Source organism: Amphiprion ocellaris, chromosome 7 (assembly GCF_022539595.1).
Source record: "Amphiprion ocellaris isolate individual 3 ecotype Okinawa chromosome 7, ASM2253959v1, whole genome shotgun sequence".
In the NCBI taxonomy this organism is placed as follows: Eukaryota; Metazoa; Chordata; class Actinopteri; family Pomacentridae; genus Amphiprion; species Amphiprion ocellaris.
This window is the reverse complement of record NC_072772.1, coordinates 23,962,187-23,975,181: the sequence shown is the minus strand read 5'-3', so window position 1 is coordinate 23,975,181 and position 12,995 is coordinate 23,962,187. Positions and strand designations below refer to the sequence as shown.

Sequence of the window (12,995 nt, the reverse complement as noted above, 5' to 3'; positions counted from 1 at the left end):
CAGAGGCGATGTCTCCACCGGCCAAGAACTGAGGGCTGACCCGATGTTTGGCTTGGAAATGGGGGTGGGATTTCCCGATCTTTCCTGTCATTGGTTAATATTTTATTCTGTTGACATGTTTTCTTACTGCTAATGCTTCCGACACCTTCTTGTCCCCCCTCCTCTCCTAGAGTCTGGCCGGAGCTGTCAGAACCACGCCTATAGGGGCCCACAATTGGTCCAGAAAGCGTAAAATCAGCAATCAAAGGGGCTTGGTTCATTAGTGTTGGGGATGGAAGCAGGAAGGACATGTGAGATAGTCACAGATCCGCAGTGAACGGGGCCACATCTCTCCAGTCAGTGTGGGATGACTGAAGCAGAGAAACAGCTCATTTCTCTGAGAGGCACACAGCGCAGCCGGGCTCTGCCTTCACACCGCCGCTCCTGCTGAAGGACTCGGCGGAGGAACCAAAGGAAAACAGCAACTCTGGGCTATTTTCTTCACCCTGATAACACGTTGAGCGTTTGACAAGGCGCTGCACTCTTCTGTACCGCTAACTGCCTCGCGAAGCGCGGACCTACACTGGCTCTGGGTTAGGGGGAAATACCACTAAAAATATCTGTTATTTCACTTCGGTTTTTGTGGATGCACCGATGAGAGATCCAGTTTTTACAGGGACTGCAATGGCTTATCACCCTTTCCACGCACACCGGCCGACCGATTTCCCCATGTCCGCCTTCCTAGCGGCCGCGCAGCCTTCCTTCTTCCCGGCGCTCAGTCTGCCTCCCGGGGCGCTCACTAAGCCCATCGCGGACCACGGCCTGGCCGGGGCGGCGGAGGCTGGGCTCCACCCGGCCCTCAGCCACCATCAGGCGGCTCATCTCCGCAGCATGAAGAGCCTGGAGCCCGAGGAGGAAGTGGACGACGACCCAAAAGTTACACTGGAAGCCAAGGATCTTTGGGACCAGTTTCATAAACTCGGGACGGAGATGGTTATTACCAAATCTGGGAGGTAAGAATTTCTCTGAATTGTGATTCCTCTAATGGATGTACTTTTTAAATAAAACCGCGTCACTTTGTCGGCGTATATGCGGAGAATGAGCCACAGCTGACAAGTTTGGAGCAGCTAAAAAGCCATTTATTTACGCTATTAAGCGGCTGCCTGTGCGTCAGGCCTTTACCAGCCGAAGCTCATTTTTACAGCGAATATTTATCTGTTCCATTGTTAATGAACTGGAAAAGAAAAATAGACAACACAGCAAAACCGAGAAATATTTACTACTAATTCTAAAATAAAGCTTTTGTTTTGAAATTAAGTTCCAGGCCCATCACTCTGTCTACATTTGGGAGTTTAATTGGCCAGTGAATGAATAAAAGTCCAGTTTAATTTTAAAATATTCATACTTTACATTCACATCGATGAAGGAACATTTTGGGGAAAAGGGGCTCAGCGCTTTAATCAGGTTTTATCTCCCAAACTGCATTCTGTGGAGGCAGCAGAGCTTCTGGATTTTATAAACAGGCTGTCACTTCAAAAAGCAGGGACCCGAAGTGCTGTGGTCATAAATATACTGCTCAGCTTTGTAGTGGAGGACTTGGACAACACACACAGACACACACATAGAAGGACAGAGACACCACACACACTCACACACACACACACACACACTATGTGTTTTTCTGCGTTGCTGTCGCCTAATTGCGTGCAACACTGGAGAATATTATCTGACAATTGCAGTATTTCCACTTGTCAGAGCGGCCTGTGTTTTCCTGCGACCTTCCAAGCCTCTTTTGTCAGATTTGTTCAAGTGTTGCTTGATAATGTGATGTTGTGTTTTGGTTGAATCGTGTTGACTCCCAGTGTGTGTGTGTGTGTCTCTGCAGGAGGATGTTCCCTCCGTTCAAAGTGCGAATAAACGGGCTCGATAAAAAAGCCAAATACATCCTGCTGATGGACATCGTGGCGGCGGACGACTGCCGCTACAAGTTCCACAACTCCCGCTGGATGGTGGCGGGCAAGGCCGACCCGGAGATGCCCAAGAGGATGTATATTCACCCGGACAGCCCGGCCACCGGCGAGCAGTGGATGGCCAAGCCTGTTGCTTTCCATAAACTCAAGCTGACCAACAACATCTCGGACAAACACGGATTTGTAAGTACATCTAGAGTTTTTTTTTTTTTTTTTTAAATTCATTTATTTATTTAGTTTAATCTTACTAGTATTTTATGTTGTCCTCCTCTTGGCCACGCTGATATTTTCCACTTGGAGCAACATGCTGCACGAGGTGCTTGCTGTTTTTAGGTGTTTCTAAGATCAGATAAAATTTTTATGAAGCTCTTGTGTAAAGTGGGTCGTCGTGTCAGCAAAACCGGGAGAAGGAAAATGGAAAATAAATAAAAACAGAGCGCACGGCGTGTGCTGAATCCCATTTATGAAACTACTGCAGGGGAATTATCAAGCAGGCCAAATTATTGTGAGACAGGGTTTTTGAGACAAATAAATACAGTGGAAAAATAACGCGTGACAAAATATGAGATTATCCAGGCTGCGTAAAGATGAGACACCTCTCCGTCCAGAGCTGTTGACACTTTGTCGCCACTTGACTTCTCACCGCTGCTCACATTCACACAGCTTAAGTTTCCCTGCAGCTCTACAGAATATTATCAGTCTGCGTTTTTCCTGCTGCCTTCAAATATCCAAACCCTGACCCAGCTGTCTGCGCTGCAGCAGCTCAGGCCTTCACACCGCTCTGCACCTCCTTATTCTACCTCTTTATTTTCAACTGAGATTTTAATCGAGAGTAAAAAAAAAAACCAACAACAACAAATAAACAAACAAACATCATCTGTGAGCCGAGTGTTTGGAGGCTCAGGATTAAACCATGTATCACCACCTCGGCTCAGAGAGAAATATGTGTGAACGTCCCTCCAGCATGGAACACTATAGTATAGTATAGTATAGTATAGTATAGTATAGTATAGTATAGTATAGTATAGTATAGTATAGTATAGTGTAGTGTAGTATAGTATAGTATAGTATAGTATAGTATAGTATAGTATAGTATAGTATAGTTTTGTGTAGATATTTGTAGTGAACATTAGGTCTATGTTGTTCTAAAATGTGGCCTGAAAGCTGCTGCGTCTTTGCGCTTTTCATCCAGAATATTTCCCATATTTGACATTATTTTACCTGTGCAAAAATATGCACGAGAACTTCCTAAATAACCGGCACAGAGCAAATGATAAATGTCTGAGAAAGTCGCTGTTAGTAGCAGGCAAAAGGTGCTTTCAACTGGAAACAAATTCAACATTTCCATGTCAGTGTAGATAATTTGCAGTCGGTATCAGGCAGGATGTCTTTTTCTGTACAGGTCTCATGTATTTGCTGCTTATACATTTAAGTTGTTTAAAGTTCATATTGATTTTGTTCAGAATTAATTTTTTGCGTATTTATTTTTTCGTTTCATTATTGGTTTATTTTTTAAATGTGAAATGAGTTCTATATTAGATGTTAAAATGTGTGAAATGTCTTGTGTCAAAATAGAGCCTCAGGCTCGGAAAGTGTCTGTGCTTTGGTAAATTTAAGATTTGTAGCTTTTGCCCTGATAGGAACGGGATCAAATCATTTTTTGCTGCGGTTTTGATCTCTCATGACACCATGTGTGGCCTGGTCAGGTTTTTCCCTGTGCCCCGCACTAATTACAGACACGTCTGCTTACACAGTCATTATAACAGCATCAATAACAACGCGCTGGATGATCCGCCTCCACATATTCTGCCTAGTGTCGAGTTTTAGCATCAAACAGGGACTCTAACATGCGCTGATATTCACTCCAAAGCTGTGCGTTTTGTGTGTGTTGGTCCAGACCATCCTGAACTCCATGCACAAGTACCAGCCCAGGTTCCACATAGTGCGGGCCAACGACATCCTCAAGCTCCCCTACAGCACCTTCAGGACCTACGTGTTCCCGGAGACCGAGTTTGTGGCGGTGACAGCGTATCAGAACGACAAGGTGAGTCAGTGTTCACACTCCACCGACGGACTCTAATATGGCTGCTGCTACACTTTGCATAATAAATGTCCTACATGCGTCCCCTCCCCCCGCCACCAACCCCGAAGACTTAATCTGATTTTGTAGGTCGCCTAATTTCCCTGCAGAGGACTCCCATGTCCCACTTGATTTTTTTTAATTGCTGCTTTGCTTGGATTTGTGAGTGTAGCAGACATATCTGGCCATGAATTCAAATGGACTGCTGTGGTGTGTGTGTGTGTGTGTGTGTGTGTGTGTGTGTGTGTGTGTGTGTGTGTGTGTGTGTGTGTGTGTGTGTGTGTGTGTGTGTGTTCGTGTTATCAGCTGTTCACGGGATACACATGGCCTATTAACTTGACCAGAAGTGAATAAATTAGGCGTATAAATACTGGTAACTGTGCTGTGTTTGTTGTGATGCTGCATCAAATATGTGCTCTTTTTATCTGATTTTGTCTTCCTAAATGTGACACCAGCGGTTTCTGGCGCCTGGTTCTGGATTTAAGGGAATGTTGTCAGAATCCGGCGCATTTGAATTGTGGTTTTATATTTGCTGGTATTAATATAAGCCCCGTCGCTGTGCCTTTATCCCTCTCCATGAAGCTAATTGGGACTTGTGTCCAGGGGGTGGGGGTCCTGTTGTAAAACTTTATGGCGAAGAGTCACCATCGATTAGAAGGCATTTAAAGGCCGCTCAGCCTGCAGCCGGAGTGGACAGATGCTGTAAACGCACTCTCTCTGCGCACACTGGAAACGCCTGGAGCGCCTTGTTCAGGGGCCACTGAGGGCCCTCAGGAGCCTCTCAGAGCCACGGTGCCAGCTCCGCGGTCGGCCCCCTCCGCATCAGGACATATCGTGAGGCAGCAGCGATCCAAACCGCATTATTAATTATTGATATGATAGTCATCTGCTCCAGTATTGCTCCCTCTGCCTTATTTTCTGGGGATCGGAGGCTTGTGTGGCCCCGTAGAGGAATATTTCGTGGCAGAATTTCTCTCCGGGGGCCTATGAGAATAACGCCCCATCATTACGCTTTTATTAATAATGCAAATCCGAGGCCTATGGTGGCTCCCGTCCAACACGCTGCTTGTGTGTTAATCCCAACACATTGTTTTCCTACATATGGGGCAGGTGGAGACAATGGGCTCTGACTATGTGGGCTTTGTTTTTTCATTGTGGTTCCACGTCTCTGAAAATCCTCCGTGTGTTTTGGACAGATCACGCAGCTGAAGATTGACAACAATCCTTTTGCGAAAGGATTCAGAGACACGGGGAACGGCCGCAGGGAGAAAAGGTGGGCTGGACAGCACCTGCAGCATCACGCTTTAGAACATCACAAACCGACGGGCATTATATTTAGTGGTACTTCTGATTATTATTGTGCAGGAAGCAGCTGACCATGCCGTCGCTGCGGATGTATGAGGACCAGTGCAAGGCGGACCGGGACGGCGTGGACTCCGACGCCTCGTCCAATGACCCTCCGGCCGGCAGGGACGCCGTCCACTCCCCGCTGGGAGCCGGAACCAGCCCGCTGAGGTTCAGCAGGCCCAGCCGAGGTGAGGCATATACGATTATTATTATTATTATTATTATTATTATTATTATTATTATTATTATTATTATTATTATTATTATTATTATTATTATTATTATTATTATTATTTAGGGATCCAACATGTGCGTGAGGATGTGTTTTAATGATGGTGTGAGGCTTTAAAGAATTTAGATGCTGTTCTAATAATTCCTGTAATAATATAAATAGTGTTAAACTGGCAGAAAATATCCAGCTGGAATTTAGGAGAGAACAGCAGACAGAAACATGAAGCTATTTATATTATTATTATTATTATTATTATTATTATTATTATTATTATTATTATTATTATTATTATCGTTATTATTATTATTATTATTATTATTATTATTATTATTATTATTATTATTATTATTATTATTATTAGCATAATAGTAACAATTTAATCAAGCCTGGGTGATGACAAGGTCCGTTCAAGTACATTCATAACAATCGGAGATTTTTTTTAAAAAATGTATCACTATTAAGCTGCAGCCTGCTTGGGTGTGGATAAATGATATTTTTTGGTGGATTCGTATCCAACCAGTCCTATTGTACTACTTTCATTTAAGTGAATTCTTATTAATTGACTTCTAGTTTACACAATCAGTTATTGTCAGCTAAATGTATTAATATGTATCTAAAGATCTGTGTAAAAACATTAAAGTCAGTCTGAATTTGAACTAAAGTGGTACGTTAATTCACATCTAATTTTGAATGTTTAATTGAGAATACCAGGGTAATTTGTTATTAGGGCATTAAGTTATCTACAAAGCAAATGTGATTTTAAAAATCTATTTGGTGTGATTCCCATGTATTATTTCTGTTTATTTATTCAAATAAATGATCCCACAAATTGTTAGGAAGTGTTGGGTTTAAATTATTACTGCTATTAATTTAAATGGTTTTATTTTTCTAAAGTTAGCCTGCTCACAAAATTCACACAATCTAAAAAAAAAAAAAAAAAAAAAGAAATGAAAGAAGAAGATTTAAAATGCAGGACAAATATCAATTTCCCAAAGAGTCTGAAACTGTCTGAAATGTGTAGAGTGGATTCTGAAGTTTAAGGGTCTCACCAGGTTTCTGACCCTGAGTGTGTGTCTGGGTTACTGGGATGTGGTGATGTGATGGTCACAGCTCGTTTCTCTCATTCCTGTGTCTTAGATGAGAAAACATGCACTGACAGCGAGCAGGAGCTGGAGCATCACGACGAGCGCTGCACCGCCTCCAACAGCCCGGGACTTGAACCTGTGTCCCCCTACAGCTCCAGGTGTGAGGAGCGCATGAGGGAAAAGCCCAGCACTGAAAAGAAGGACGACTCCATATTCAGTATAAGGAACCTTGAGAAGGACAAAGTGGAGAGCAGGCACAGGAAGGACACCACGGATGCGTTGACAAAGGACTCTGAGGCTGGAGGCATCAGTGCCAGTAAGGACGCCTTCTCCCCTCTCGTGGTCCAGACTGAAAGCCCCTCGCACTTCAGCCCAGGCCACTTACAAAGCCTGGCTCTGTCTGGTCTGCACAGTCAGCAGTTCTTTAACCCTCTGAACACCGGATCGCCGCTGTTGTTTCACCCCGGGCAGTTTGCCATGGCCCCTGGAGCCTTTTCTGCTATGGGCATGGGGCATCTATTGGCCTCTGTATCCGGAGCAAGTGCTTTGGAAAATGGCAGCCTCTCCTCCCAGGGCACAGGAGGAACCCCTAACCCCTTCCCCTTCCATCTGTCCCAGCACATGCTCGCATCTCAGGTAAGAAAGGTCATCTAGTCACAATTTGGTGTTGTTTGTCTCCACACCTGTAGCTCTCCTCAGAAGTCAGCAGGACAGAGAGTGGAGCTTTGGGTTGAGATTGCAGACAGGATTTATTTCACCCTAAATAAGGTTAATCAGGCATACATCATAACTGGACTTCATTTAGTCTTGGAAATAAGCATAATCAGTAAAGATAAAGTTCATGTATTTGCTGCAACATGTGGAACTTCTGTGTGTTTGCATTAAAACATACATTTAATAAAACAAAACAACATTAATAAAAAGTCCTGAAATTATTATGATTTTTTATTTGTTATCTGGCATCTGTGGAAGAAGCTGTTTGTTAAAAGAGTTTTACACTCAGAAGAGGAAAATGTGTTGGGTTTTTTTTGTTAGGTCTGTCTTGTATTTGTTCTAAAACCTCTGAGGAGACTGATGTGTTTGTGTGTTGGAAAATGTATCAATAATGAGAATATTCAACCTCTAGTGCTCTGTACAATTGTGACTCCAAGTCTTTTCTTTCTTATATTCTAGGGCATCCCCATGCCTCCATTCGGAGGTCTTTTCCCATATCCATACACCTACATGGCAGCAGCTGCAGCAGCTGCCTCAGCTTCGGCCCTCCCGGCAACCAGCACCTCCAGCCCGCTGTCCAGAAACCCCTTCCTGGGCTCTTCCCGGCCACGGCTCCGCTTCAACCCCTACCAGCTCCCAGTGTCGCTGCCTCAGAGCTCCAGCCTGCTCACCACCGGCCTGCCGGGCAGCCTCAACCCAGGCTCTGAATCCTCTAAACCAGGCAGCAGGGAGACCAGCCCAGCCCCGGAGCACCACAGCAACCACAAGACAGGAGGCTCAAGTGGAAGAGCTGCATCTCCCAAAACCTCCATGAAGGACTCAGTCAATGAGCTGCAGAGCATCCAGAGACTGGTGAGCGGCCTGGAGGGCCAGAGGGAGCCTTCCCCAAATGCAGACTCTCCCAAGTGATTAAGATTCTCCGTTTCGGGAGAAGATTTGGCTTGAATACAGAGGACAATAAAGTGCATATGTCCTGTACAGCACATTACAGAGAATGGGATGGGGTTTGACCGATGAGGGTCTATGAAGGCAGATTACTAATATCTTTCAGAACAAACCTGCAGGTAGACAGAAATATTGTCTATATGATTATATTTAACCTTTTAATTTCACAAGTATTGAAGGTTTCCTCCAGAGCTGTCCTGTTGAAGGGGTGGACGGACAACACCTCCACGTCCTCAGACACCAAAACCCTCCCATGAATTATATTGTTAGTAGGGTTAGTAGCTCTTGAAAGCAGGCAAACACCCCCAAGAAACTCTGGAATATATCTCACCATTGATTAGAAACAAATCAATTTAGAAACATAAATAAATAAAACGCACAAAAAAATAAAGAATATGGAAACAATTTAGACAATAAAGCACTAAATAATGATCAGATATTATTAAATAAGAAAAGCAACTCCAACCACTTAAGTTTAAGGATGTGAAATAGAGAGGACACTAGAAAAAGTGCTTTGAATCAAACTTGATCATATCATTCTGTGAGGTGGACCACAGCAGGCTGGTATCGGCCCCAGATATCGGTGTGAATGCCTGCAGCTCCGCGGCGCTGCAGAAAATGTGTGTTGAGTTTAGGAAACTTGAAGCGTTCGAGCATCCAGGCCTGGTTTAAAGCCTGGACAGGAGCAGAAACACCGACAGGCAGGTCTGATCATTTCAAAAGGGATGGAAGGTGAACGTTCCGTCTGCGAGAGGAAGACAGAGAGAACCGCTTAACATTTCATGCCAGAAAAAAAAATCTTTCTGAACTATTTATGTAATTAAAAAATTCTGTAAATAAAGCTAAGATCCAAGAATATGCAATTGGTATTAATTTATTCAAGGTTGTATATTAGCGTGTATATATTTCGAATTGAGCTTTTTTCCCTTCCTTCTCCTCCGACTCCTTCCCCTATTTTACATGAATATATACTGTAAATTAAAGCTATTTAGCGCTTGTTGGTTTGAAAAAACTGTGTATGAAGCATCGCTGATTTTTTTAGGAGACGTGTGTGCCATGTTTTAGTCAGCATCCACCGACAAATACAGAGGAACCGAGAGAGAAAGAGCTCCACATGGATTCAAAAACACCTCAGGTTATTTCACTCCAGCCAGGAGACATTCAAATCAATTCCTCCTTTGGGCGCGTCGTTCATATCTATTCATAAATATATTTAAAGATGGAAGTATCTTGTTTATGCTGGTTGTCCGGGTATTTTTTTCTTTTTTTTTTTTCTTTTTTTTGTCTCACAATTTCAATAAAAAATCGTTGTGCTGAAAGCTTGTATGATTGCTTTTATCATTGTTATTATTAATAATACTGTTGTTATGATCACCTAATTAGAGTAAAACCGATGCAGAAATTTATGGAGCATTTTTAAATAAAGTCATGTATGCTTTTCTACCCGCAGGCCTACGTACATGTACATCTATACACACACGCGGGCCAGGAGCGCCCTCTGTCGGCAGCTCACTCACCAGGACAGAAGCAGCTTGTGTATGTGGTTTACTACATTTGATAAGAAAATATCACTGGGCTCAGTTTGCATGTTATTATAAATACATTTAAATCGCATGGTGAAATTTGTGGCTAAAAATTGTTGGTAGAAATTTTGCATTAAAGCTACAGCTATACATATTTTATTTGTATGATCTCAGCATTTACATGAGCAGTGGAACCTAAAGAGAAGGATTTCCTTGTGGACATGATTTGGTGTGTGTTTGTTGTGCAGCAGTAGCAGCAGAGTGTGTGTTATATTTATGTTCTATCGGAGCTGTCTCCTGTCTGCTCGGCCCTCCAGCTCTATTCTCAGCTTCTCCTCAGTCACCGTCAATCTGCATTTCCTTTACTATTGTGTGCCTGGCTGTATTTTTAGAAAGAGTCGATTAATGTAAGTATTTATAGGAAGTTTTCCTCTGCAGCTTTAACTGCCGCCTCTTTAACTCGGCCTGCAGGGCAGCACATCGGCTCTCTTCATGTGGAACTTAAAATCCGCATTAAACATGTTTTTTACGCGCAGAAATAAATATTATTGTGGCTTTTTTTTTTTTTAATATGTCAAGACGCGCAATGAGCGACTCTAACCAGCCTAGAACATTACTGAGTATTTACTGAAAATGCTTTTTGTGTTGTTCCTTCACACTCCTGCTGTTTAAAGAACACTTCTCCACAGTGTGTGTGTGGAGGCCTGTGTGAGCATGACGCAGCAGCAGTGTGTTTGTGTGTGTGTGTGTGTGTGTGTGTGTGTGTGTGTGTGTGTGTGTGTGTGTGTGTGTGTGTGTGTGTGTGTGTGTGTGTGTGTGTGTCGGTTTAAAGGGTTAAGCAGGGGGAGTTTAGGGCAGCAGACAGCCTTTTGTCCGGGACCCGGCGCCTGTCGCCTGCCTGCCGGCCACAGCCTCCACACCGCCCCGCTTCCTAATTAGAGAGCCCCCCTCCTCGTCCTCCTCCCCTTCTTCTTCATTTTCTTTTCTTTCTGCAGCGACAATCACAAAACTCTCATTCTATTACGGGGGCCATTGTTGCCACTCTGTTATCTTCAATTAACAGGGAGAGCGACTCGACCTCGCACTCTGGGAGAAAAAAGTATTTGTCTAAATCAATCAGTCAATGAGTGATCAATAGGCTCCTGTGGAGGCCCCGTGGATCATAACTAATGACTGGTGACGGCGTGGGGTAAAAAGGCCAAGATTATTCACAACTTGGTGAAATGATCGGTGCAGGTCTATGTTGTTGTCGGAGCTTCTGGAGGCCAGCAGGAGAAGTTGCACAGTTGATCAGGAGACAAACAGCAGCTTCCCTCTTGTGCTCTTATCTGAGGCAGATATTTCAGAGCAGGCTAGGCTCTGGTCCCTGCCCCAGATTACACAAATATTCTGCTGCTCTGGGTTTAAGGTTACTTATGTAACTGCTTATGGGGAAATTGGTAGTTTATTAACAAGTTTTACATTTGCTTTTCTTATATCTACAAATGCACATGTGATAATGTAGTCCTAAACTGTTTTATAGGTTTGGCAGTAGTAAGGTGTAAAATGTGAGAGTTACGAAACACATTTATTTACACATTAACTGTATTTTGTGAGCATTTCCAATTTATGTGCAGCTTTACAGACTCCTTTACTGAAACTTTGTCATTCTACTAAACTAATAGTGATTAGTTTAGTAGAGTAGTGATTCTAAATGTGCAAAAAATGCATAAAAACATTGTTATTTAGATAAAATAGCAATACCTTTCAAACTAGCAGCAACAAGACAAAAAACTAAATTGGAATGCAGCTTTAGCATAAATATTAATTAACATTATATATAATAATAAAAAACTAACAAAGATGCATCTTTCCAAGTTAACAAATACATAGATAATCAGGAATGCTTTATATTTACATTCTTTGTTAAATTTTGAACTGTACTTTCACTTGTAATAGATAAGATAAATGCTTCTTCCACTTCCAATTAAAATCCAGTAGTTCTTTGCAGCATGTTGTAGTATTTTAAAGTGAAGTAGAATAGTTCAAATGAGAAAATAATTACAGTATTGTTAAATATTTTTCTAATGAACAGATTTTCATTGTGAAAAAGCTGCTTAAATGCAGAGTTGATCTTCTGGGATTTGTGAGATACTTCATGAGATTATGATAAAGTGATATAATGAGGAAGGAAAGGGTTGTAGTGAGCACCCACTGTGATGACCCTCAGAAACCTCCCTCTGATCCCTACACACTCTCCTTTGGGTAACTGGAGGTTGAGACTTGTGCATTTTAGATTTAAAACAGCTAGAAGCCAATGCATCACGTTAACAGTTACACTCATAAAATATCCTTATTTTGCTCTGCTGTTAAATAAACCTCTCAAACAACATCCAGACAGTGGGAAAAAATCTGCACATTTGGCCGTACCTGTTTACAACAAGCTGAGCAGATACATTGGGCTAGAGAATGAAGGAGCAGAATTGGTGGCATGTATCGGTCTGACAGTGCTGGGAAACAGCCCAGAAACCTGTATGGTGTCTACAGAGTGTGTATTGTTATGCTGCAGCTCTGCAGGCTGCTGTCTCTGCTACTGACAGGGCAGACGGCCTATTGGCTGCTGCTCTCAGGTGCAGCCACTACACTGGTTCACAGTGGAGCAACAGAGGTCCAATCACAGATGGCTGTCCTGCTTCAGGACAAGGCAGGGAGGAGGAGGGAGAAAATAAAACACACAGCCTGTAACCTCACTGTAACACTTCCTGGAGCCCATTCCTTACAGACACACACGAAGGCAGAAAACACACAGGGAAAGTTTTTCATTCAGGTAAAATAAGTTTGACGAGCTAAAGGGGAAAGTGCAGAATGCTTTGAGTTAACTTCAATCATGAGAGCAAAAGATCCATTAAAAACACCTAATAAACACACCTATAAAATGCAGCTGTAATAGAGTACAGGCAGATCACATGGGCCACCAGAGCTGTAAATTCAACATGAATGTATCTATACAGTGAAGGACAGGGATAATGTGTTAACAGTGTTAACAGTAACCATCAATAATCAGGTCAGATGAGTGCTTTCCAAGCAGCCAAAACAACACATGCAACCAGTCATGAGTGAGTGGGTATGGCTGTCTGTGTG

The 12,995-nt window shown here is 42.9% G+C and overlaps 1 protein-coding gene across 2 annotated transcripts; it reads left to right on the top strand.

The window, feature by feature from the left end:
- The first annotated feature begins 2 nt into the window (after positions 1–2).
- On the top strand, positions 3–9,676 carry tbx2b (T-box transcription factor 2b). 2 transcript variants are annotated; one of them, XM_023289334.3, is made up of 7 exons: positions 3–992; positions 1,865–2,132; positions 3,847–3,993; positions 5,226–5,302; positions 5,395–5,564; positions 6,746–7,329; positions 7,867–9,676. In XM_023289334.3, exons 1-7 carry the CDS (start codon positions 634–636, stop codon positions 8,314–8,316), a joined length of 2,055 nt encoding a protein of 684 aa, XP_023145102.1. In that variant the 5' UTR covers positions 3–633; the 3' UTR covers positions 8,317–9,676. The 2 variants fall into 2 exon arrangements, with proteins under 2 accessions (XP_023145102.1, XP_054868156.1); XM_055012181.1 differs by having other exon boundaries at positions 1,865–2,134; positions 3,843–3,993.
- Positions 9,677–12,995: the final 3,319 nt, after the last annotated feature.

Excerpts from the sequence above, each read along its gene's own strand:
- tbx2b (XM_055012181.1), top strand. The coding sequence starts at position 634 with ATGAGAGATCCAGTTTTTACAGGGACTGCAATGGCTTATCACCCTTTC. Across the intron at positions 2,135-3,842 it reads TCGGACAAACACGGATTTGT|CCAGACCATCCTGAACTCCA; the intron begins AAGTACATCTAG and ends GTGTGTGTTGGT. Across the intron at positions 5,565-6,745 it reads GTTCAGCAGGCCCAGCCGAG|ATGAGAAAACATGCACTGAC; the intron begins GTGAGGCATATA and ends CCTGTGTCTTAG.